General features: G+C 46.8%; 9 protein-coding genes across 9 annotated transcripts; all 9 read left to right on the top strand.

Moving 5' to 3' along the window:
- Positions 1–1,303: 1,303 nt before the first annotated feature.
- BKA55DRAFT_650501 (uncharacterized protein) lies at positions 1,304–5,157 on the top strand. Its single transcript, XM_046197307.1, has 5 exons — positions 1,304–1,961; positions 2,013–2,222; positions 2,271–2,457; positions 2,514–2,989; positions 3,678–5,157. The coding sequence occupies exons 1-5, from the start codon at positions 1,744–1,746 to the stop codon at positions 5,095–5,097; spliced, it is 2,511 nt and encodes an 836-aa protein (XP_046046166.1). The 5' UTR covers positions 1,304–1,743; the 3' UTR covers positions 5,098–5,157.
- Positions 5,158–5,335: 178 nt separating this feature from the next.
- BKA55DRAFT_119378 (uncharacterized protein) lies at positions 5,336–7,493 on the top strand. The gene is made up of 3 exons (XM_046184774.1): positions 5,336–6,081; positions 6,130–7,096; positions 7,153–7,493. Exons 1-3 carry the CDS (start codon positions 5,458–5,460, stop codon positions 7,257–7,259), a joined length of 1,698 nt encoding a protein of 565 aa, XP_046046165.1. The 5' UTR covers positions 5,336–5,457; the 3' UTR covers positions 7,260–7,493.
- A 627-nt stretch (positions 7,494–8,120) lies between these two features.
- BKA55DRAFT_596932 (heterokaryon incompatibility protein-domain-containing protein) lies at positions 8,121–11,091 on the top strand (the record flags this gene model as incomplete). The annotated part of the gene is made up of 5 exons (XM_046196011.1): positions 8,121–8,279; positions 8,598–8,913; positions 8,966–9,162; positions 9,205–10,212; positions 10,774–11,091. 5 exons carry the CDS (start codon positions 8,121–8,123, stop codon positions 11,089–11,091), a joined length of 1,998 nt encoding a protein of 665 aa, XP_046046164.1.
- A 426-nt stretch (positions 11,092–11,517) lies between these two features.
- Positions 11,518–12,489, top strand: BKA55DRAFT_542955 (uncharacterized protein; the record flags this gene model as incomplete). The annotated part of the gene is made up of 1 exon (XM_046190532.1): positions 11,518–12,489. One exon carries the CDS (start codon positions 11,518–11,520, stop codon positions 12,487–12,489), a length of 972 nt encoding a protein of 323 aa, XP_046046163.1.
- Positions 12,490–13,183: 694 nt separating this feature from the next.
- Positions 13,184–14,090, top strand: BKA55DRAFT_596931 (uncharacterized protein; the record flags this gene model as incomplete). Its single annotated transcript, XM_046196010.1, has 4 exons — positions 13,184–13,458; positions 13,504–13,703; positions 13,779–13,965; positions 14,027–14,090. The coding sequence occupies 4 exons, from the start codon at positions 13,184–13,186 to the stop codon at positions 14,088–14,090; spliced, it is 726 nt and encodes a 241-aa protein (XP_046046162.1).
- Positions 14,091–14,867: 777 nt separating this feature from the next.
- On the top strand, positions 14,868–15,833 carry BKA55DRAFT_741373 (uncharacterized protein; the record flags this gene model as incomplete). Its single annotated transcript, XM_046201471.1, has 1 exon — positions 14,868–15,833. One exon carries the CDS (start codon positions 14,868–14,870, stop codon positions 15,810–15,812), a length of 945 nt encoding a protein of 314 aa, XP_046046161.1. The 3' UTR covers positions 15,813–15,833.
- Positions 15,834–16,317: 484 nt separating this feature from the next.
- BKA55DRAFT_577403 (uncharacterized protein) lies at positions 16,318–17,557 on the top strand. Its single transcript, XM_046193613.1, has one exon. The coding sequence runs from the start codon at positions 16,412–16,414 to the stop codon at positions 17,213–17,215; it is 804 nt and encodes a 267-aa protein (XP_046046160.1). The 5' UTR covers positions 16,318–16,411; the 3' UTR covers positions 17,216–17,557.
- Positions 17,558–18,560: 1,003 nt separating this feature from the next.
- BKA55DRAFT_707017 (amino acid permease-domain-containing protein) lies at positions 18,561–21,186 on the top strand (the record flags this gene model as incomplete). The annotated part of the gene is made up of 8 exons (XM_046200707.1): positions 18,561–18,843; positions 18,906–19,145; positions 19,195–19,290; positions 19,340–19,415; positions 19,460–19,740; positions 19,797–19,971; positions 20,024–20,467; positions 20,529–21,186. The coding sequence occupies 8 exons, from the start codon at positions 18,561–18,563 to the stop codon at positions 20,776–20,778; spliced, it is 1,845 nt and encodes a 614-aa protein (XP_046046159.1). The 3' UTR covers positions 20,779–21,186.
- A 1,333-nt stretch (positions 21,187–22,519) lies between these two features.
- Positions 22,520–24,409, top strand: BKA55DRAFT_693904 (uncharacterized protein; the record flags this gene model as incomplete). Its single annotated transcript, XM_046199971.1, has 1 exon — positions 22,520–24,409. The coding sequence occupies one exon, from the start codon at positions 22,520–22,522 to the stop codon at positions 24,407–24,409; it is 1,890 nt and encodes a 629-aa protein (XP_046046158.1).
- Positions 24,410–24,424: the final 15 nt, after the last annotated feature.

Raw genomic sequence — 24,424 nt, 5'->3', positions numbered from 1 at the left:
TTAATACCGTGTCAGGGCATCTCCTGAGGCACTAGTTGCTTGGTATTTCATGGCGTGATCTACCGATTGAAGATCTCCACAGCTGCATGCTAAATTATCATTTCCTTGTTCTCAATTCGAAAGATGCCAAGAAGTGCATGGATGATTCTCTGGAAGTTCACCGCATCTGTGGGCATATATTACAAAGATGGGTCAATAACAAAGGGATCAAAAAATTGAACTTGGCCTATAGAGAGTCGAACAGGCTTTTGCGGCTGCCAAGCAGAAGCGAAGCTGACGATCAACCATATCAAGACATGTTAACTGAACTCTCAGTCTGATAAGATTCAGGTAAAAGATAACCGAAAGATAAGTGGCGTGTAGGGTATTATCAAATCCACCCGAACCAGGGACGCACTGAGGATCCACGTGGATGGATCTATTCTACCTGTGCTGTAACTCTGATCCACTAGTGACTGACATAGCGCCGACGATCTGCCTCCTACTGACTCTGAGGCTCTGCATTCTTGTCGCCATGTGCTACTATAGGCAGGACTACGCATTGAATTGAGTCATGTATTGAGATTTATTACCAGGTGATGATCCTGGCGGTGAGATCTACTGCGAGATATATATCCCTCTGGGCGTTAACTGCCGACGTTATATCCAGATTTTCCAGACGCAGGAAAAGGAGGAATTATTCCCGACCTCGCTTGAACAGGCGCAGAATGGAGTTCGTCTCAGAATGTCTCCATTTCGGAGGAATATTTCATCCAAAGATTCTGGTTATTTCCGGAGCCCCTTTCAATTCAATGGAGTTCATGCTCATTCGGCCCGGAGCTCGGAGCAAAACAACCCTAACTGCGGAATTTCTGCGGTAGAATGTGTCATCTCTGTCTCAATAGTCCAACACTAGAGAATTCTTGGGAAATGTCGGCAAACTTTGACAATGAATGAGCTTGCTCGATATTAACTTCATCTAATGTTTCAGCGAAGCACAACGGCTCATTCCGCTCTTCAAAAGACCCAAGTGGCGTTGACAAAAGCGGAAGCCCAGCAACTTGGTGCAGCGGAACTTGATCTCAAAGGATTCCCAAGTGCCGAAATTTGATACGCTGCCGTCTCCTGTGGCGTTGATTTTAGTGGCGTCCCCCTGAGTCAAGTGCCATTTTAGCGGGTGAAAACCTTTAGTGTAAATGTCTGAGATGACATTTCGTTGAGGCGCGAGAGGGGAAACCGAGGCTTGTGAGACATAAAGGGAAATATAACCCGGAGCCATTGGAAACTCTCCCGTATTGGAGCTCGGTTGCAGAATTAGAGTGCGGAAATACAGAGGGCGTCTGCATGGTGATGTGATGCTCATCCCTGTAGATCATGCGTACCGAGGGACGATCATACCAGACACTCGGGTAACAGCAGGGATATGGTTAAACCATTCTTGCAGCGTATCCTCCCATCAAATCAGATTGTCCAATTAACCACAAGAGCTCAAGTGTCAAAGCGAAGGTCAAAGCGCAGAGATGCGATTCATCCAGAGACTTGGCTAGAAAACCTCGTTTCGCCACTCCACGCCAGACCATTCCTGGAATCTCGTCCCGGTGCACTAATATCTCCAACGCACCTCCACCTGCCAAGAACGTGGTTCTGGTAGTGTCTGCATGTATAAACCCCCTTGAACCCCAGATTCAGTCCCTCTTCCCTTTCTTTCCCCCGGTCGATCCTTCATTATTCCTTTTTGCTTTTTGTACCACTCCTCTGTTCAATATGTCGGCGACTACCAGTGATATCAAGATTGCTTCCATAGCTATGGGGTTCACCCTTGGTTTTGGCTTGCTTACTGTTTGGGAGGCATGGAAGCAGACTCGAAGAAATCGGAATCCGCTGCGAAGTGCTTACATCTACATGCTCTGGGGAGAGATTCTGGCAAACATCATCATTACTATCATCGGATGGATTTTCCTGGATGGAATCATCGGACCGACGTAAGATAGCCACTCAACTTACTTGCCGTGTGGCGTGCTAACAGGCTCTAGTGTACCGGTGTTGTTCTTCATTCTTTTCTTCTGGGTATTCGAGGTCCAGCTTCTTATGCAAATTATCGTCAACCGTATCTCTATCATCGCCGAGCATCGATCTACTATCTTTAAGCTGAAATGGGGAACCGCCTTAACTATCACTCTCATCAACATTGCTGTCTTTGCTATCTGGATCCCCTCCCATACCGTTCCTCCTGTCAGCCAAACGTAAGTCATTTATCGAAAACTTGAACAAGTTGATACTGATAATTGCAGCTTTGTGCGCATCAATGAGGTCTGGGATCGTGTATCCAAGGTTCTTATCCTTCTTGTCGATGCTGGCCTTAACTGGTACTTCCTTCGAACTGTCAAGAAGCGACTCGTCGAGCAGCATCGCCTCAAGAAATATGAGCCTCTTGTAGGCTTCAACGCTAAGCTCATGGTCGTCTCGATCCTCATGGACGTATGTATCTCGAAAATACCTTTCCAAATACAAATCTGTGCTAACTCTCATGCCAGGGCATGCTCATCGGTCTCATGTCACTACCCAACCAAGTCGTCTACATCCAATTCCACCCCGTCGCATACATGGTCAAGCTCAACATCGAAATGTCCATGGCCAAGCTCATCACCCGCCTCGCAAAGGGTGAGAACGCCGACGACTACTACCCCTCCATGTCGCACTCCGGCAACCACCAAAGCAACAACCAGCGGACCAACGATGCACCATGGACCCAGGGTAACAACGTTCAGTTGACGCACCGATCAAGGGTTGTCGCTGGTGATTCCGACGAGGACTTGTCTGGTACTGCGGCTCGACACAATGGTGGACCTGGTATCCATCGCCGAACAGAGTTTGAGGTCACTGTGGAGACGAAACCACAGAAGAATCCTTTCAGAGAGGGAACTGAGTCGCTGGATGAGTTGCCATTAACTTCGAATACGGGACATCCTAAGCAGGTTGTTGTCGAGGAGATTAGCCGCAACCCTTCTATGTCTAGCAGCAGAAGATCGTGAGATCTTCACATACAATCTTTAGCTATATACCATATACATAATACCTAATACCCCAACATATCAACAACATCATAAGGCCCAATGGCGTGAAATGTTCCAGGCTGTCTGGGAGATTACACCCATGTGCTTTTGGCCTCGAATGACACCATCTAGACTACGTTGGACAGCGAATATGACATTTCATGCCAATCCTGAGTATCATGCTGCGTTAAGTCGCCGCACTTTCAAGTGAGGGACAGGAAATAAAACAATGCTTATCTAGAATATTAGACTCAAGTAGCCTTGCCATGCAAAGTGTAAAGCTTTGCTGCCGGCCAAACATATCTCTTCTGCCGATATTAAGTTCAATGTCGGAATAGCCCTCAGACAGGACACACATTTCAGAGTTTCTCTATTGCGTGGAGAAGTGAAATAATGTGAATAAAAACAAGGTTTCTTCCATCAATATTAGATCCTCTTTTCCCGTCCAAAACCACCGTTCTTCTACCTCCAATTCCATTATCGGGCAACTTCACGCTACGAAACCCCGACCCTCGATTTATCATTGGAATAACGAAAGCGACAACGACGAGGATCACAAAGCATCATGGATCCCTTCAATCGAATTCCCGCCGAGTTACGCCTGCAAATATTCTCGCTCATGCGATCAAAGGCCTCTATATCGAGCCTCATCCAAGCGTCCCCAATAATGCTTGAGCAATACCTTGGATGTAAAAGCACAATAACACGAAACCTGCTCGCGCGCGACTTTGAAGACCAGATGATTCAAGATGCCATGGGAATCATTCTATTTCCGTCCCTCAGAGAGTCCCGAAGGTCCACGCTCCTAGTTCACGCACATTTAAACTCCTGGGAGTTACATGAGCTTCCAAATCCTTTGGCGACCCGCGATACCGTTCTCATGAACCAACTCGACAATTTACATAGTTTTCTGATGGTATTCGTCGAAGACTACATTACAAAAGCGACTGCGGCCTTTCCACCGCGTGAATACATCTGTCTCCCTCAGCTTTCCCATAACCAAAGCCATCTTATCTTTAAAGGACAAAAGATCACAAAAAGGTTCGATTCAGGCCACCTTTTGGAAGGCGAAAGACGACGCTTCTTGAGGGCATTCTTACGAGTTGAGCTGTTGTCTCTGGTTCAGAGCGCTCTGAGCTTCAGTGACAGAAACCACGACTTGTTCAGAAAGCTAGCCATAAAAGTCGCAAGACAAGATAGGGAGGCCATTCACTGTGTCTGGTTGTATACATCTTCACTCTATGGCGCTATATTTGCTCATTGTGCTGATGCTTGGCTGCCAGCAGCCGAAGCGCCTCCAGAAACTGGGCTTCTGTTTCCCGATACCGTCTTTGCAGACCCTATTGAGTATGGCAAGGACATTGGCATGACTGGACAAGAAGAGCAGTCAGCTATTGAAAACATGGCTCGTTACGGGTTCTCTTGGATCTTTACGGTGATCCGTTTTGCCATAGCAAGACCACAAGATCCCAAAGCTCTCGAAATCTTGGTCAAAAAGGTTTGTAGATCAATGGATCGGACCTTGAATATAGAACACTTCTTCAAAAGAAGACTTCCGTGGGAAGCCATTTTCGATACGGTCTACCGCAACAGACCGGATGGCAGACAGGGTCTTGCTGAGCCAGGATGGTGGAAATTCCTTGGTTCAAAGCTACCTAACCGCCATGGCGGCATACAGAACAAGATATTTCAACAACGGGCCTGGGCATTCTTCGAAGACGACCGCTACTACCCAAAAGACACAACGGCGGTATCAAGTTTTCCAAGTAGAATGGACTTGACCGGGATGGAACAAGACAAGATTGATAAGATTTTGTCTCTCGTTGGCCCTGGTCCTGTTTCAACAGTTCAGTTAGAAAGGACAAGGAGGGAATTTCGCCGATCTCAAAAGTGGCAGGACAAAATGAAGCAGAGGCAGGTGAATGTTTCAGGGACTGAGTCTTCTTCGTCCATGATTTCTATAGGAAACAATAAGGTGTCACTGCCAGCCATTGAAGATCGGGAGCAATTACTGAAATGGAGTTCAGGGGGCGTTGTGCAATGGGATGTATCAGAGAGGAAATGAGCAGCTGGGCTTACAAAAGGGCAGAAATGTTGTTGGGATACTCTTATATATCGAAAAACAGACTACAGAATCTAATATTATGAATGTTTTCCTTCTTCTCCTTTTTATTATAATTAAGTTACAAGCTTGTCAGATCTTGAAATGCATCTGGGCTAGGATCCAGGGTGTTGATTCAATGCTGCAGGGGTTAAGAGCAGGGGTCTCGAGAGGCCACGTGAGATATACCAACAGATGAAACAAGATCACGAAAATCTCTCAGATAGACCAAAACATAACAAGCACATTGATTGAACCCTATTTCTAGCAAAACCATTGACAAGAATAATTTGTCCTAGTTCTCGGCATGACACACCTGTCACCATGGATCAGGGGGTAGTGAGAGTCCTCAATGGCGGATGGATGGATGGGCTTACGCGAGATGCCGTGACGCGACCCGATACGAGCACGATCCTACGCGAGACTCTCTACGAACCATGGGACCTCTTTACTAGACTCGATAAAGAAGACGCCACCTCGGCCGAGCCCGTGACTTTGCTACACGACGTTTGTTCTGGGCACGACTCTTCAGAAAAGAACTGCTCAGTCGTATGCACAAGTTCAGATGATCTATTCTCCTCTTGGAAGACTCTGTGGCAATGCCTCTCCCTGACGTCGTTAACTCTCGCAAACTCGACGTTCTCTACACTTGATCAACACCATAGTGGGGTTGGAAATGGAACCTCAAGGGAACAGATCATGAGTGCCTTGTCATCTTTTGGCATTACCAATGGGACCGATTTTGATGGGAATACGGTTCTCAATCTCACATATGAGTGTGCGGCTGCGAGCTGTCGCGATACAAGTATGGGAGAGTGCTCTATTGGCCAACTTGGCCCTGGTTACTTTGAGAGTGAGACTATCCAGTGGATCAAAGTGTACGAGGCTCTTGAGCCGTTATGCGGTGGACTAGAAAGCGATTTCAATATCGATATTGCTGGGCCTGGAGTTAGTCAAAGTCTCAGATAATGGAAACCCACGCTTATCGCTCAGCAGGTACTAATAACATACATCACCCAAACAGCCATGGTAGTCTTCGCTTGGTTATTCTTCCTACTACTAAAAGTCAACAAGTTCATCAACACTTCAGCCTCGATCTTCACTCACCTCTTCCGCAAAAGAAACCCAGGACCCAATCTCTTGACCCATCGTGTATCAGGTCTTGAACGGCTTGAGCGCACGAATCTTGCGCATGCGACGAGCACCTTTCTCGCAGAGCTTCACGAAGCACAATGCTTCTTCGTTGTCGCCATCGAGATAGCCCTGATAAATGCGAGTTCACGATCAGCTATCTTCACTGGCGCAGAGAACTGGCAGAGTCTTCTTTGGAACCGTGATAGCATCCAGTTCTTGGCAGGTATGGGAGCTTGGCCTATCATTTTGGGTCAGATCTCCCTCCGAAGAGCTGAGCTAGACTCGATATACTACCTGCTTCTGTCAACGCTTGCTTTGGTACTCGCTGGTGTTGCAGCTGATACAGCTGCGAATCCGGATCCTGATCGGATATACAAGATATTTCAAGGGCAGAATACACTTGAAGAATGCGGCGGCCATCCTTCACTTCGAACCTTCTGCGTGGAAGAGCGAGAGAGTATATACTGGTATGTATTTCCGGCGGCAAGTATATACGCGTTCCTTGGATTACTTACTATCCTATGGTGGGCTAAGATATGGAGTCTGTGCAACTCCCCAGCATGGTTCCTCCGAAAGCACAAGTCGCTATCGAAACGACAACTTGAGACATGGGAATGGATCAAATGTGTCGTTATAAAAGCCTCTCTACTCGCAATCCACATTGCTGAAGCTGGTGCTCTTGCTTGCATATGCTTTGGTCTCGCAGTAATTCGTGCACCGCTGCTGAATCTGCTGCTACGAGGCGAGACGGGGACTTGGAGCGTTGGACAACTTGTGGCTGTGTTGATTTGGGCACCGGTGATAGCGAAATATGCTCATCTGGCTATTCGTAAGTTTAAACCTCCCCGCGGTAGTTTTGAGCCCAAAAGCTAACCATAACACTAGTCGGCGTTGAGAAGGGTTTCAGACCTCGCTTATCTAAAGCTTTTGAGATTGTGAAGAGGTCGGACACAAGATCTGGAAGTGATAATGAGGCAATATCTTTGAACTGAGCAAGTATACATGACTTTTCTACGTTCTCGATTTGGGTAATTATGTCGATCACTTCAATAGCCGACTTCGTCCAGTAAACTATAATTCACCAATGCAGGGGTAATAGTTTGGTTTGTTCTGGTCACATCAGAGGTTGGCATAGGCCTCTGACTTCACTGGGGTAGATTGCTTTGCCCTCGGTCAGTCCTTACCTGTCAGCTCTAAGTAATTACAGGATCACGTCAAAGTAAAAGAAACGCAGGAGGCAGAAGATCCGTCGCTCGACTATAAGAACCGCTGTCTATTCTCCTGGAAGATCCTCCCTGACTCACTTAGTGATATCGGAACTATTGCGAGCCTTAGATGCGATTCACATTTCCTGCTACATGAAAAGTTCAGCCATGACGAGGTCAAGCAAGCGCAATGAAATCTTCAACATCCTGAAGAAACTCAGCAGGTCTCTCAAGAGCTGCAAAGTGCCCTCCCTACAGCAAATGTCAATTTAGTTCGCATATGTCGAAAGATCTCCATGAACTCTCAGCTGCTCGTGCAGCGATTGATCATGGGGGGATACCCTGTCCAGGCTTGGTAAGAGATTGACTAAAAGCTGTTGGAAACAAGGAAGCTACCTGCCCAGCCACGAAGGTAGACGATGGGGATAGTATCATCTTTTTTTGCGAGAATAATCCAATAAAAGAAAGGCCAATATCTCCCTTACCAGCGTCATCTTTGATGCTGATCTTATAGTTAGGAAATGAGTTGATGCGGGCTTCTTGGGCATGCCAATCATATCAGCCCAACCCCGCTTGCTGAACCCGACGAGCTGAACTCTTGCACAAGCCATCAGCTTCTGTCTTCCGTTGGAAGAACTCGACACCACGATGGGTATCTTCGACTACGACACGATGAGTGCCTCCGACTGGGTCGAAACTGTAGTTATTGGTATGGTTTGGGCACCATCCGCGTACTTTTTCAATTCATGGGTCAAAGATCGACCGTCTGGTGCCCTGGTGGGTATCGTCAGCGTAATATTTTTCATGGTCAGCCTCTTGGCCAGTCCGCACCTCATCGTTTTCGGGGTTCTCGTTCTTCTATCGCCATTTTTTGCCCTTGCGGTACTATACCGACTGATGCTGGAGCTCCCTAACCTGTGCACCGCATTGGGTCCTTGGTGCCTCTCATTGTTCTGGGCTCAAAGGTCGCCACGGTACGCGTCGCGTTTGGAAATGCCACGGGGAACAGGTTGTAGATTGTGTGGGAGATGCAGCAATATAGTCGACCAGTCCTCCATCCTCCGAGGCACCCGCTGGAGATTAACACGATCAAGGGAAGAGTACGACTTTCATCCCATGGATCAGCTCCAACAGTCCGCCGAAAACTGTCATCTATGTAGCCTCCTTTGGCATTCATCATTTGGCGCTCAGACGATTCCAGCGACTGGAGCATACTCGGAAGAGACTATCGCCCGGGAACCAGATAGCACTATGCCGCTACTTTCCGCAGTCGCCAGCTCACGCAATTCTCTTCCCTGCGAACAAGGTGGCGAAGCGGCGAAACTTTCAGTCCAAATCTCGGCAACTAGAAAGTTTGGTCGAGAACAATTACTTCATATTCGTCTATACAAGAAAGGGTCCAGCCCATTCCCGTCGCTGACGATTGAGGATGACAGCTCAGGTACGTCTTGCAGGTGCTATACGACGTTTTCACGATTGACTAGGCGCCATAGTCTCCCATGAACACAATTGCGAACAGTCCAACATGACTGGCTCTAAGCCTAGCTTTCGTTGGGCTCGAGAAATGGTTGAGAAATGTGAACGAGAGCACCAAAATTGTCGTAATCACTTCATTCGATCTGACAGCCAGCGATACCTTCCTAAACGGCTTATAGATGTCCGAGCGAGGGACAAGGGGGTCATTCAACTCGTACTGAGTGGCTAAATCAGATCAAACAACGATATCGTTCAGTACGCCGCCCTTAGTCACTGCTGGGGTACGACGGTCATGTCTGAGCTCAGGGACGACAATCAAGAAACGACGAAGACAATTTTAATAGAGGGCCTGGATCCAAACTTCCGAGATGCCGTTGACATAACTTACAAAATGGGCATCAACTATCTATGGATCGACTCGCTCTGTATCATGCAACGCAGCAAGGAATGGGAAGAGCAGTCTGGCGATATGGGCCTCGTTTACGCGAGAGCAAAGGTTGTGATATCAGCGACAGCATCCAAGAACTCACAGGGCGGCTGCTACAAACCCAAGGACCTCTTTCCCTACGACTGCGTGCTATGTAGCAATTGGAACTGTTCACTCGCTGTTCGCTCGTTGACTAGATATCCCGATTTGGTCCAGCTCTTCGATGGTAAGGTAGATCATTCGTTCCTGGCTAGCAGGATTGTACACTTCTGTTCGGGGCTGATGCTGTTTGAGTGCAACACGTTGACTACCTCTGAGTGTCATGGTGAAGAACACTACCCCCTGAATACCCAGTTTAGCCAGGATGGTACTTTGAACGCACCAGCAATTTCTCCTCCAGGCCCTGAACCATCCAGACGGCTCTGCAAGAGGACAATTATCCGACATGCCGGGTTTTCTACAAGACCTTCCAGTCGCCCAGCTAAGGACACGGTCAAGAAAAGCTGGTCCGCAAACCCCGAGCATCGAGTATGGGCCAATAGGAAACGGCGCTATGAAGCTCAAGTGTCGTCTATAAGGACCAACGCCGCAAGACTGAGTATGCGGGGGGCTTTCGGCTTCCTTTGGTCTTTCAGAGGACAAAATATGCAGGAGCAGGCAGAATTCCACCTACGATGGTATGAGATGGTGACGAGCTACTCGGTTCGGAACCTTACAAATGATGGCGACAAGATGATGGCTATTGCCGGCGTTGCCTACTTCATCCAGCAGAGCACGTGTTTCAAGTACGCTGCCGGCCTTTGGGACGAGACATTACCCTTTAATCTCCTCTGGGTGGTGGATGCTGGAGCCAAAAGGCGACCGTCTGGCCGCTCTGTTCCCACATGGTCTTGGGCCTCAGTGGACGGCAAGATCTCACATCGTCTAAAGAAGGTCGATCCAACTCCAGAGTCTATCTCTTTGGTTAGCGTAACGGTTGAGGGTAGCAGCGTTTCCGAATCATGGGAATATATCGAGTCCCTGATATCGAACCAGGAGATTCAAGCTACACATACGGTCAACGGCATGGCCCATAATGCTACGCTTAAGCTGTCCTGCAAACTCCGAACGTTTGATCCTGAGGCAATGAACTACTTTTACGATACGCTGGAGCACCATCAACAAGACGAGATAAGATGCCTACCCGTTCTCGAGTTGATTAATAACAGGGTTGGCCTGCGGATTCGAACACCGCAAATTCATGGAATCCTCGTTCGAGCCGCGCCAGGCACTTCAAGCCAGGTAGAGGATACCGTTGTTCAATATACAAGAGTGGGATACTTCTGCACCCAAAAGACCAATATTCACTTTAGGGAGATGGACCGAGAGGGGCAACGGTTCATTGAACTCGTTTAATAGATAGAAGCTGCTATTCCTAAAACCCCATCGAATACCGAAGCTAAGGAAAAACTCAAGTCCAACATTGAGTTAGGTTATCAACTACAGGACAAGTTGATACAATCTTTTGTTGAGGATTGTCGAGAGACCGACCAGCGCGCGGATCCCGATGAGATAACGACATTTTGTCAGAACCGAGCGGTCCACATGGAGAGTTGGTCTAGTAGCGAGAAATGGGTAGCAAAGAGGAAGAAACTTAAGCTTTTAGATAAGGATTTGGACTCTTTAACAAATGCCACAAAGAGACTTGTAGGGAACGCTACAGGTATGGCACTATAGTAAATTATCCTCCAGTGCTCCCCCTGTAGCCTCCGACCGGTCTCTGTATTCCTCAGTCACCTGCATTCTATTGCTGTATCCCAGACTTCGGCTTGTGTTTCTTTAAAAAATCTAAATCTTCTATAATTCTTGTCAGGATATGCTCGGGTTGATTAAAGTATCCAAGCTTTGCACAATTTTAAACTTTATTCTTGCTACACCAAGTCGCATTGTCGATACTGTGGCAGCATGTATACGACTACAAAAGTTTGATTCAACCCGAAAGTCTAATCTTATAAACCTCCATTATCATGAATATATAAATATCACTCTTTCCTTAAGATCGCCTCTTGTTTCCTCCTTTCTTCTTCACTTCAACACCCAATCTGTCTCATCACTTCCCAGTCCTTTCGCGCTGCCTATCGCCGTCGAACTTCACTCGCTATAATGGCTACTACCTTCCACCTATTCCCTTTCCTTCCACAGGAACTCAGGGACGAGATCTGGGCTTTTGCCCTTCGGTCACACCACCGAGGAGTCCAAATCTTTCGTGTACACAAATCTACTGTGGTTGTTCGCCCGGGAGATCGGAATATCGCACCAATGTTAGACGAACGCAACAACTCCTGGCACTTTGCGGCCCCCCTGGAATCCAAGTATTACAAGAGCCTCGACGAATCCCCCAATAAGAATGTGTCGACATACATGATTGATTCTGGGCTATGGACCGCTTGCAAAGAATCACGTCGTGTTATACGGAAGCGCTTCGCTAAACATTCAAACAACCCCTGGGGACCACCCAGGCGTGCAATAGTGAGCTATTGCTCCGGCAGCAGCCCCTTCTGCCTTTCTATCTGGCCAGGCTCGGACCTTATCATTCTGCAACCAGACGATTTCTTCCCTACCAGCTGGAGCCGTATTGTTGGGCTCGCCTACACTCCAGGTCCTTATGTTTACCCTCTGGACTCTTGCCGGGAAATTGGCATAGAGTATGATCCAGAATGGGGGGATGGACTGCCGGCGTATGGTAGTTCCTGGGGTTCACGTAATATGACACTTGCCATCGCCCATCTGTTTAGTTCTTCCCCGCGGCACCGTTTGTGGTTGGTTGACACAAACCTGAAGCGGAAAGCAGACGCCTCTTCGGTTCAGGGCGGCAAGACAATGCAGTTTTACGCAAATGATAGGAAGCTTGTACAAGTTTCTCTTGATAAGGGGGCACATAACTTGAGAGAGTGGGAGTATATGCATCCGGTGGGAAACGGAGCTTATCAGAAGTCATCTATTTGCTTCGCAATTTCCGCAAATGTAACAGCAAGATTCTTTGAGGAGATGAACAGGGTTATGAGCATGAATTATGGCTATCGTCTCGAAGGTCGAGTCGGACTTCTCGGATGGGAAGACCTTAAAAAATCATAAGTATAGGTATACCTAGATCTAGTCGCAAAGAACCTCATAAGCTCACAAAAGACCGAATCTAAATGGATACAATCATCTCAAATCACTTTTTCTCACCAACCCGTCAAGGTAGATAAAAACTTAGAAAAGGCAAAATTAAGGCCGGAAAGATCGATATTCGCCATATCAAATAGAGATTTCCAAGGCATAAAAATGTTGTATACGCAGTTGTCACTCATTTAGCCTGTGTATTGTTGGAAACTTGGCTCTTTTTGTCTAGATCATAATGTCTAAATTGTGAGCTAGATGTGTTATTTACAGTTGAGACTTGTGGCTGAGAGCTTACAATAACCGCACAGAACTTAGTGTTCAAATTATGTTGGTGGTGGCCTATGAGCCTAGATATAAACTCTGTTGTAACAAATTCTATCTAATAAACTCATCTGGGGCGAAAGCTCTATTCCTTTTACACTTCCATAGAGTACTTTGGTATGACGCAGATCGCTGCTGATGACTCAAACGGTGTAGAGCTCCCAGAAGTCTAATCGCTTGGTAATGTATATATATCCCTTCCTGTGTGGGCTTTCACGACGATACTGTTTTCACTTCTTTCGTCACACCGGAATTCCCCCCCTGTTACCAAAGCAGGATTGCCTATCCCGCTGGCGCTTGTATGATCTATCTTCTTATACTTTGGACCCGACAATTCTCAATCATGCCGACTGAATTCCCTCTCTTCTCCGCTCTTCCAACCGAGCTCAGGGAAGACATCTGGAATCTAGCTATTCGTCCAAACTACTCAGGAGTCCATATATTCCGAGTTTACGGTACTTTTCAGGACCATCAGACTTTGCCACAGGAAGCCATCCACTTCTCACATAACGAATCTCCATTTCGCGGGCGCGAACGCGATGAACTGGGTCTGGCCGTACCCTTGCCACACAAAGGTCTCGACCGGGCCAATAAACCTAGCGCTAAGAGTATATCAACGTATATGATTGATACGGGGCTATAGACTGCCTGTCATGAATCAAGGTCCATGATGAAAAAAGCTTTTCCAACGATCAAGGATACTAGGCACGGCAAAGTTTACATCTCCAAGCCAGTGATGGGTTACTACCTCTCTGGGGGTGCGCCGTCCTATTTCACGATAAAGCCAATGTCTGACCTTTTTATCCTGCGACGGGACAGTCTATACTTCGACCTGGAAAACATTGATCAGGCACTTAGCCACGGTTTCCCGCAAATTGGCATCGAATACCAGTCAGAATAGGGACCGCAAAATTATGACGAGGACTACAATGGCGGAGATTGTGCAGCATTCCACCAGATTATGGACCTCTGCCATAATGCGTTGTGGCCATGCATATGGCTTGTAGATTACAACCTAAAGCGAAAGGCAAACGCTCCTCCCTACAAGAGTGGGTGCTTCTATGCAGGTGACAGGAAGCTTATCGTTGTGGATTTCTTGGAGGAAGATTCTCGAGATCACTGGGAGTATATTGAACCAGTTCCGGATGGAGATTACCAAGGATCCTCATTCTACTTCGCAGAACAGTTACATCAATGCTACGAAAAGGCGCGAAAAGACGGGCCTGAAGCTTTGTTCAACCCTACGATAGAACTTCTTGGATGGGATAACTTTTGAGGCTTAGAAGAAGGAGGGTTCGCCTTTATACAGAAGAATGTTTGTTAATAAATCGGGCACTGGAATTGCTAATCCCAAACGTTTTCTGCTTTCTCACACGCTTTTAGCTTGTGCACTTTTGACGGCTTGACCCTCTGTCTCCACGTAAAGCAGGTACCCTACGACGTTAGATGTAGGCACTGTTATGAGAAACTCTGTCTATCCAATACACCGACGGAATTGGCCAAGGAGAGCCTACGAGAGAAAGCATGTTCCTTTTATACTTCCTACTCTTTTTCACATATCGAGGTAAGGCGCGCGATGCAAGCATCAGCTGTCAGGTCTATTAACTCAAAATAACACTCTTAAAAACACACTTTAGGCAGCATACCAACTACCTATATAATAGCCTAAGATAAGCTTTTTAGCTTATTATCTAATTAGGTCTAACATATAAAGAGAACTCTAAATACATTCCCTAAGGGATAAAAAGGTCAAGGTTGGGGAATATTGAGTCACAAGGTGACGAAAGATCAGTCATAACAAAGTTATTTTAACACAATGTTTTTCACATATCACTCTTGGCCCGCTTCCCAAAAGCCTGATTGCCATATGATGTATAAATATACCCCTTTTGATCGATTTTCTTCATCACCTCATGCCACCTCACCCATCTTACATCTCGACCGTCACCACATTCAGAACCTGAACATAATCACACTGGGCTATTGCCAGAACTTTTGCACTCGTCAGCCTGGGCTACATCTCCAACATGGCATCGGCATTCCACTTATTCTCGGCTCTTCCAACCGAGCTTAGGCTGCAAGTCTGGAAAGATGCTATTAGGCCAAGTCGCCCAGGGGTCCAGATTTTGCGTCTTCGTGTTCCTGGCTCGGATGATCCAGTTCGCCCACAAGACACAATCCATTTCCCCCGTTACCCTTCATATCGAGGGCTTTCACGCCCCAATTGTTGTGTGGCTATCCCATTATGGAACAAATATCTCGATGGCATCGACGGTGGCAACGACATCAATATATCGACATACCCAATCGATGCCGGCTTGTGGACAGCATGCCATGAATCAAGACTCATGATGCAGAAGCACTTTTTGCAGGACCCATGGCACTATCCTTCGTGGACGGGTTACTACATCTCTGGCGGTGCTCCATTATATATCACAGTCCGCTACAATGATGACCTAGTTATCCTGCAACTCGACAGCCTCGAATTAAAAAAATGGAATGATGGAACACTGGGCCGCTTGCAAGACTTACATGATATCGGTATCGAATACAGGCCTGAGTGGGGCATCGACCTTTACGAAGAAGACGAAGGGGGGGTTGAAGCCCCTGCATTCGACAAGATTTGGGAACTCGGCGAGTATCTGCATTGTGGAACGCGTGTTTGGTTGATCGACCATAACCTGAAACGAAAGGTTGACGCTCCCCTTTCCGATGACAAGCGTAATAAAGAATTTTGGACAACTCGGAATGTTTCTTTCTATGGGGCCGATAGGAAGTTCTCTAGCACTGGTCTTGAGAAAGTGGGAGAGCGCCTGACTCACTGGGAATATATCAACCCTGTTGCAGATGGAGATTATCGCAAGTCCTCGTTATACTTCGCAGACCAGTTACAGGAGTTGTATAAAGAATTGGGGGAGTGGACTGATGCCCCAGGATTAGAATTGGGGCTTCTTGGGTGGGATCGCCTTTGACGTTGGGATAAGTGGTTGAACATCTAGATTTAGCGCATGGAAGAGCTAGTGAACAATCTATTGAGTTTGCCAAGTCATATTACACCACCACTTGCGTGCAATTATCGAGAAAAATCCATTAGTGGGGGCTACTAATACACCTGGGTCCATTCACCCACATTTGAAGTTATCAGAATAAACTTCTCACAAAATGAACAGGAGTCAACTGCGTCAACTTGCACAAAACTCAAACCACTTCTTGTGACTCATGCGGTGTAAACCTTCTTTCGAGTTTAAATCTAGGTGGCATATATATATCCTCCCCTCCCCCGTGATATGATTATTCTCTTACCAACATTCGCTCGATTGTTCTCTCCAGCACTCCTCCTTCAAAGCAACCTTCACAACCAGGATTGAAGATCATGGAGGAACGCACATTCCACCTCTTTTCACAGCTCCCACTGGAGCTTCGGGAAGACATTTGGAAGATGGCGATGCGCCCAGACAAGCCAGGTGTTCAAACATTCCGAGTGTATCATCCGGAACTCGACAGTTCTGGACACACGGAAGATGTAATTGGGATTTCAACAGGTCGCGGCTATGCATACAGATATGAGAGCATGCCACCTTGCCTGCATCGCCTTGCACTTCCACTATGGAAAAAAAATCCTGAAGGCATCGACGGCACAAGCGATCACAATATATCCACATATCTGATTGATTCGTCACTATTGACTGTCTGCCAAGAATCCAGATCTCTAATGAAAAGGGTTTTTGAGACAAACGACACGTCTAGGATGGGCTTCCCCCGATCAAGGACTGGTTATTACTTCTCAGGCGGTGCCCCGTTACATATCACGATTTATCTTCAGACGGACCTCATTATCTTGCAGTTTGATGGCATGATTAACTTCAACTGGGACTTTCTCGGCGATCTGTTCCTTCATCAGAGAGGTTTCAACATAGGCATCGAGTACAACCAGAAATGGGCCATTGAACCTTATGAGCAAGACGAAGATGAAGATGAAGATGACGACTCGATTTCTCTCGCTTTTCATAAACTGTTCGAGCTTGCTGAAGAATGGGTAATTCTTGGTATATGGCTGATCGATCACAACCTGAAAAGGCGAAAGGGATCCCCCTCTCAAAAGGACAGCGTTAAAAGCGGCTTCACATCTCCGCATCTCTCTAAACCATTCTATACCAACGACAGAAAGTTTCTCAAAGTCAACCTCGAGCAGGGGGAAGAGTGCTTAGATCATTGGCAATATTTAAAGCCAATGCATGAGGGGGACTATCAAAAGTCTTCTCTCTATTTTGCAGATCGACTTCGACAACGAGTTTACGATTTCGCCGTTAGAGACCATGGTGACGCCCATCATTTTTCATGCTACTCTGGTCTACTTGGGTGGGATGACCTTTGAGTACTAGGTATATAGGTCATGCACTTACACGAATTCTTGTTCATGATGGAGTCGTATGAAAGAACCGAGATACTCAGATAACTTTCGAAATGTTTGAGCAATAAACCTCGATCTCATCCCCAGATAGCCGAAGAACTTCTCGAGTTGTTCACTTTGCAGCACTTCCCTTCAGACAATGATACCAGATCCGGACTGCAAGAATTGGGGTGAAAGCATAGTTCTGTGGCATTGTACAAAGCATATTCAGTGATACCAAATCAAGGATCAGGCTTCTTGAACTTGTATTCGCTCTCTTGGATATCAAGTTCTGTGCTTGTGGATCAGGACGGGCTCGAAAAGCTGGAATTCTGCACACGCTTGCCGGATCACTACCAGCTTTCGATTCATCACTGAACAGACCAATTCGAACAGTTGTAATTGCAGCTGTAGTTTCGTTACTGCCGTTCACGCTATCACCGTCTTTTAATAAGTATAATTAAATAGATTTGGGGCTATGGAATCCTATGTTGCAGGAACGCTTTGAGTTTACTAGTGACAAGAGTAGCTAAAAGAGAAACAAAAAATAAAATAAAAAAATAGTTCACTCACTCAGAATGCAGTCGTCAGGTTATCCGCCCTGTACATTTACTCCCAAGTTACAGCTAAGAAGCTTAACTACGCCATGTTTTATCTGTCATTTATCAGACGTTGTGTCTCAACGTCAATCGAACCATTTGTTCTTATGTTTCGTTGTTATAAATCGCTTGTAGCACGCCCCTTCTCTTCCATAAATCAGGTAGCCTTAGACCAGGACCCAGCGTAGCACGACTGGAAACAGGATTGTTGAGACCCGGGGCACAGTCAGCCAATGACTAACATTATGCTTAATTTAAAGACCATGCAGTGATCAATTTAGCCAAAAACAAAATGCAAGCTACGGGCGCTGATGCAGACGAATCTTGGTCATGGGCTTAACAACTTCCTGTTGAAGACTTAGACCGTATTCCTACGGCTTGTCATTTGATTGAAACCTCCGAATCAACGTTACAAATGCTTTATTTAGTGTCTTGGCTTGCCAAAAGGCCCTTCTTTGATGCTCTTGGTCCCTGTCAGCGTAACACTGAATTTGGCGTCAATGCCTTGGCCTATGGCGTGCTCTCACCAGTCTGGAAGGTCATTAGCGTCACGCAATCGAGAGCCAATCTACATGGAACCGGGGACGAAGGGATCGACATTCTTGTATCTTGAAATATCCCGATAGCTACTAACAAGAGGAATTGTTTAAAGATGTGAGGTTGCACTGCACTTTGCTCGTGCTGTTTTATAGCATCTCCATTTTGAGAATTACATCCCTTGTTGTCCCGCCATGGGCTTCTCTTTATCGAGCTGGCGTCCTCAGCCAGAGGCTAAACCAGTTGTTATCGATGCGGATCATAACTATACGTCTGATAGCTCTGATCCCGCTCTTCTTCGCGATGGAAACCTTGCTTTTACGCGTGTGCAGGGCGGAAATGATGCGAAGCCCTCGTATCAGGAGGCCATCGGCGCGCCCGTCGAGACTAATTCTCCGTTAGGCTATCATGTTGGATGGTTAACTATCATCTTCCTAAATGTCAATCAGATGATTGGTACTGGTATCTTCTCAACACGTACGTACGATGCCTTCATTCGCTTTTTCCAACCGATTACCGGCGTGCTAACTCTAGTGTAGCTGGCAGCATTCTCAACTCCACAGGATCAATAGGTCTCGCTCTGATCTACTGGTTCATCGGCTTCATCATGGCTATTGCCGGATTCTGCGTGTATCTTGAGTTTGCTAGTTATTTCCCAAGTCGATCTGGAGCCGAAGTCGTATACCTCGAACAAGCTTACCCCCGACCGAAGCATTTCTTTCCGATTGCTTATGCAGTGCAATCAGTTGTCTTGTCTTTCAGCAGCAGCAACGCGATTGGTTAGTCGTCAGTAGTGTCCCGGCTGTAAGGTACTGACTGGCTGTGTAGTACTGTCTCGATATCTCTGGAGAATCGCTGGAAAGACTCCTAGTGATTGGGAGATGAAGGGCGTGGCCATCGCTGCGTACACTCTTGCTGTGATCTGTTAGTCCCTCCTTGACTTGAATGAATGAGCTCACTAACATAAGCTCAGGTGTTATCGCTCACAATAAATACTCCCTTTGGGCTGTCAACGTCTTGGGCTTCTTCAAGATCATCACTCTCATTTTGTCAGTTCAACGCCTCATAAACCTTCTCAGTCTAACTTTTCCAGCATTTCAATCACTGGTTTCGTGGTCCTCGGTGGCAACGTTTCTCGAATCCCAGATCCAAACGCTAACTTCCGCAACGCCTTCGAGGGCACAACCGACAACGGAAACGACCTTTCAACAGCCTTGGTCAATATCGTCTTCTCATACACTGGCTACGCCAACGCCTTCAACGTAGTCAACGAAGTCAAGAGACCGATCCCTACAATCAAGAAGTACGGCTTTATTTCTGTCCTTCTCGTTGCGGTTCTATACATGCTATGCAACGTCGCGTATTTCTCTGCTGGTGAGCTATCAGGTGCTTTCAGCTTTACGACTTGATGTACTGATGCGAGTATCTAGTCCCTAAGAAAGAGTTTGCAGAGTCCAACGAGATCGCTGCAGCGGTCTTCTTCACCACTGTGTTTGGTACCAGTGGTGCTGTGACAGCTCTGAACGTTCTTGTGCTGCTCAGTGCGTACGGTAACCTTCTTGCTACACTGATTGGCGCTTCACGAATGATCCGTGAGATCGGACGGTCAGTTACTATATTTACGTAACATCTCTTCGTTTACTGATTCGAGAGGCAGCCAAGGAGTCTTGCCCTTCACTACCTTCTGGGTATCAACAAAGCCCTTCGGAACACCCATCGGACCCTATCTACTGAAATGGGCTATGACGTTCATCATGATCGTAGCCCCTCCTGCTGGTGATGCATTCCAGTTTGGTAATCTTCCCATATCACAACCTTCTTTTGTTAACTTTGCTGACCGTAAGCCAGTCGTGAGTCTCAAGACCTACCCCGAAGGCCTTTTCTTTTTAGCCATGAGTATTGGCCTCTACATCGTCCGACGTCACAACAAGCGCGTCGGAAGAGGACCACCAGAGTTCAAGGCCTGGGATGTCTTTGCCATATTTTTCATTCTCATTCAGATCTTCATCATCGTCATGCCATGGTACCCTCCCAAGGGCGGCCCCTACGCTGGCGACGTAAGTTTCTGGTATGCAACTTACTGCGTAGTCGGCATTGCAATGTATGTTCCCCTCCCTTCTGGCCATCGTTTGGACCACCCGCTGACAGTACAACTTTTTCAGCATGATTCTTTGTGGTGTCTACTATGTCTTCTGGATTTACATCATTCCCAAATGGAAGGGTTATGTAATTCGGCCGGAAGTTCTGGAAGTTGACACAAATGGCGCCAACACGCATCGCTTGGTCAGAGTTCCTCTTGTTGAGATTGAGAAATGGGATGCAGAGCATGATGAGGCTGGGAATCTGAGGCAGCGACGGGTTGGTGATAGTTCGGTGCATACAGACAATGTACTTACTCACAAAGAGACTTGATATGCCAGGCTAGCTGGGCTTGCATGAGAAATAATGGCTGCTTTGTATGATCGCAATACAACTTGGGTTCAAATGCGAGTATTGATCATACCATGACGGTTTAGCATTGATCCATGGAGGAAAAGCTGAGAAGGATTATGTATTTTACCCTGTACTCCAAATTGAATGACGATTCAAATCATTTATACCAATTGCATGCTGATAAGAGTTGAAGAAGGTCGGTATCTCTTGAAATTAGAAGTATCATGACTGTCATAAGAGGTTTAGATGGCATTAAAAGCGTTCGGTTAATTGTAATACGCAGACCTAAAATGTAAAGTTCATAAATGCGTTGTAGATTATTGCAAAATTATTTGAATGACAGCAACATATTGACTATTTCTAGCCCTTTAATAAACTTCTTAGAGCTGGCAATAAATACATGAAAGCTTGATACACATAAAGAGGGGGAATTAAGCCAAGATGAGTTGCCCCGGAACATAGATTTCCCGGTAGAAGTACATCTCAAATCCTCAAATGCACCCCACTTTACCTTGTTCATCATTTCTTGAACCTCTAGCCATGGGTTCAATCTTCTTGGAAGACCGGTATTGTCGAGTTACAGGCTGCGGCAGAACCAAATGCGACCATTGTCGCTATTGCCACAATCGAGGCCATACCGTCCACGAATGTCCGCTAGCACCACCTTGCAAGTTCTGTGGCGCTAAAGGCCATAAAACCGAACATTGTCCTAATGGAAACAGGGCAGAGCCTGTCAGGTTTGGGCATAGCCGTCTTCCACGGAATCAGACATCGTCTCTACGGCTCCAGCCACGCGAAGTATGCCTCACATACAATATAACGCTCACTCCACCGAGTCACAATTCGCTTGCTTGGTTCGATGTACCAAGTGAAGTTAGGGAGGTTGGTATTTCCTTCCTGGTATGGCTATTCACCTTCACTTAATATGTACTAACTGTTTGAAAAATAAAATTAGGCCGTTGTTTTGCAAGAAGACCTGCTGTTCCCCGATTTGACCATACTATGTCGGTCTGTTATTGCCGAAATCCTGAGCAATCGTCTTCCTGGGGCATCCTCGTCCCAAAGGGATATTATTCAAACTAAGCTTGGCTCAAAAGATCTTGCCGTATATATCGTATCGTTTATTTGCCCTGAGATCAAACAGCTTCAGGGCAAACTGGTCACGCGGGAGCGCCTGGACATAATCAAGGACTTGCAAATCAACGATGGCGATGACTGGAGCGAGACGTCTATGGGGTACCTAGACTACGTGACAGATAGCCGAAATGCTGGCTACATTCGAATGTATGTTGGCCAGAGTCTTGAAGCACGCCGAAGGCTTTTCAGTCAGCATAGCCAATCGATGTTACGGGGAGAGACCTCATGCCTCCATTACTTTGTCGTCTGGCTGGGAAATGGTAACCGTACCGCCAATTTCATTAAGCTGTGGGAGTTCCCTCGCGGAGAAGGGGATTCTAACATGATGGGAGATATAACCCAAAGGAACATTCTTGAGGCTGTTCTTTGCAGAGCTTTCTCCACTCATCACGGATGTCTCACGACGCGGGATAATGAACATGGCCTTGCCTCAGGGTACGGTCTGAACGTCATGACACCCCTTGCCCAGGCAAGTGCCGTGGGGGATTATCTTCAAGCAGTCTCAAGATCTCAGATGGCGGCATCCTCAGACCCGCAAATTCGTTACTAGGAGTCATTTCGGTCTGAGGTAAAAGCCAAGACGATGCAGCAATTCTTACCAGATGAGGGGATTGGAAGGAGTTTGCCGGTCTATAAAGATTGCCTACGCGCTGCGGTTGGGGAAGACTATTTCCAAGCTCTATCAGATTCCTTTGCATTGGATGAGCATCCGGATGTCGACGCCACTACCGCATCTCTGACATCAAAGTTTGCTGGCAGCCTTTCTGCAAAGATCGGGGTATTGCTCGACTACTCAATAGTTTCAGCAGCGGAGGATTATTCGGAGACCTCACATCAGATTCCCGACCGAGATAATGAAATCCCGTGGCAACTCAGAGGCTCGGGATTTGATCCATCCGATATCCTTGTTTGGACGTATAATTTTATGCCCTTTACGACCCTGGAAGAGAGCAGACCCATGCGTCTGTCGCCTTACTCACCAGGCGACGGATCGCATCGTGCACTCGTGGAGGCGAGTCATGTCAAAATTGTCTTGTTGTGCGGCCCTCGAGCCGAGCAAGCGATTCGCAGAGAATTTCAGAACCTGATAAAGTCAGAACTCCAGCTGCGATATAACTTTACCTTATATTTTGACAACAACTACCCAAGACTCTTCATTCGGTGTCCAGAATTGCCTTCACGCCCTTCTGCAGTACCATATCACCACAATTCCAAGATTGGAGAGGCACTGCGCTTTGCCGCAAAGATGACAGGAGTGGAAAGTTCACGTACAGCATTCCTTGAAACGAGTACCGTGATACAATACATCCTGTGCCAAATCAAGGCCGAGAGACTCGGTACAGCTACACCTATGACTACCCAAACTATCCCTGAAGGGGTAAAGTTTTGGCTTTTACACCGAGGTTTCAGAGGTCTCGATGACATCTCACAGCTTGAGAAGCTATCTGGAACTCTCAGCCGCGGCCTGTTGGTGGTTTTACATGGCCGAGCAAAGCTTGCAAGAGAGGGCAAGATTCGACACAATTCGTTTTGGCGTCGACTTCGTTTGAAACTAGGAAAGCAGGAAGTTCGCGTGCATGAGCCTTTCGACCCCGAAATGTATCCCCTAGCTAGGGCGTTTTATTCTAAGCTCGCCGCACTCAGTGACAAGGAAGTCTTGAAGAGTTGTACCTTAGATGCCACCGATACGGAGGTGATTTCGAACGATCATCATGGTGAAGAGAACGATGAGGACGAGCCTACAGCCATCATAGATTGTTCCTCGGAATTGCAGAGTTCACTATCTGAGGAACCGGATATGAAGGATCTAGCAGCAACTGTTGACCCAGCCATAATCGCCAGCATCACCAATGGTGACAATTATCCGTTGGCTGACATATTCAAAGCCGAGAACCGATGGAATACTCTCTCAGGCCAGCAACGATGCAGCGGTGTTTCAAATTGGAAGAAGGAGGGGGAGCGCTACAAAGTCACCCCGTACAGGTACATATTGCCCGAGTCTACGCGATACAAACATCGTCGAATCAGCGTTGGGAATTGCCGAGTCCTGTTTGACATTGATCTCGAAGTCAAGGATAGCGTGGTTGACGTCTGGATCGAGATCAGTCCCCCCAATAACACACACCCAAATCACTACGCGACATACGCATTACCTAAAGACCCTGCCACTCGTTTGGCCTTCTTGGTTGTCTATAAAGATGATAATACTTACCAAGAAGTCAAAGCTTACGCATTTTTCCATGGATATAGTGCTGTGTGTAGAGCGAATACCTTAGTGGATCGTATTGACGAAGGCAAAGAGGATGAGGATATCGTGCTGACTCCAAGACGATACTTGGATGTTTCCCAAGTAAAAGCAATTAAGAACAGTGCCTTTGGTGGTATTGTTGGAGGAGGATTTACAGATGATCTGCTGGGACTGGATCGCGAAGGTGATGATGGCGATGAGGAAGAGGACGAGGATGAAGGATGAAGGTTTACGTATTTA

The sequence above is a fragment of the Fusarium redolens genome (assembly GCF_020744475.1).
Source record: "Fusarium redolens strain MPI-CAGE-AT-0023 chromosome Unknown BKA55scaffold_14, whole genome shotgun sequence".
NCBI classification, from domain to species: Eukaryota; Fungi; Ascomycota; class Sordariomycetes; order Hypocreales; family Nectriaceae; genus Fusarium; species Fusarium redolens.
This window is presented reverse-complemented; position numbering and strand designations above follow the sequence as displayed.

Coding starts and splice junctions, on each gene's coding strand:
- BKA55DRAFT_650501 (XM_046197307.1), top strand. CDS start 1,744: ATGTCGGCGACTACCAGTGATATCAAGATTGCTTCCATAGCTATGGGG. Junction 1,962..2,012: donor GATGGAATCATCGGACCGAC/GTAAGATAGCCA, acceptor AACAGGCTCTAG/TGTACCGGTGTTGTTCTTCA. Junction 2,458..2,513: donor TCGTCTCGATCCTCATGGAC/GTATGTATCTCG, acceptor CTCTCATGCCAG/GGCATGCTCATCGGTCTCAT.
- BKA55DRAFT_119378 (XM_046184774.1), top strand. CDS start 5,458: ATGGATCAGGGGGTAGTGAGAGTCCTCAATGGCGGATGGATGGATGGG. Junction 6,082..6,129: donor TCGATATTGCTGGGCCTGGA/GTTAGTCAAAGT, acceptor ATCGCTCAGCAG/GTACTAATAACATACATCAC. Junction 7,097..7,152: donor ATATGCTCATCTGGCTATTC/GTAAGTTTAAAC, acceptor CCATAACACTAG/TCGGCGTTGAGAAGGGTTTC.
- BKA55DRAFT_577403 (XM_046193613.1), top strand. CDS start 16,412: ATGCCACCTTGCCTGCATCGCCTTGCACTTCCACTATGGAAAAAAAAT.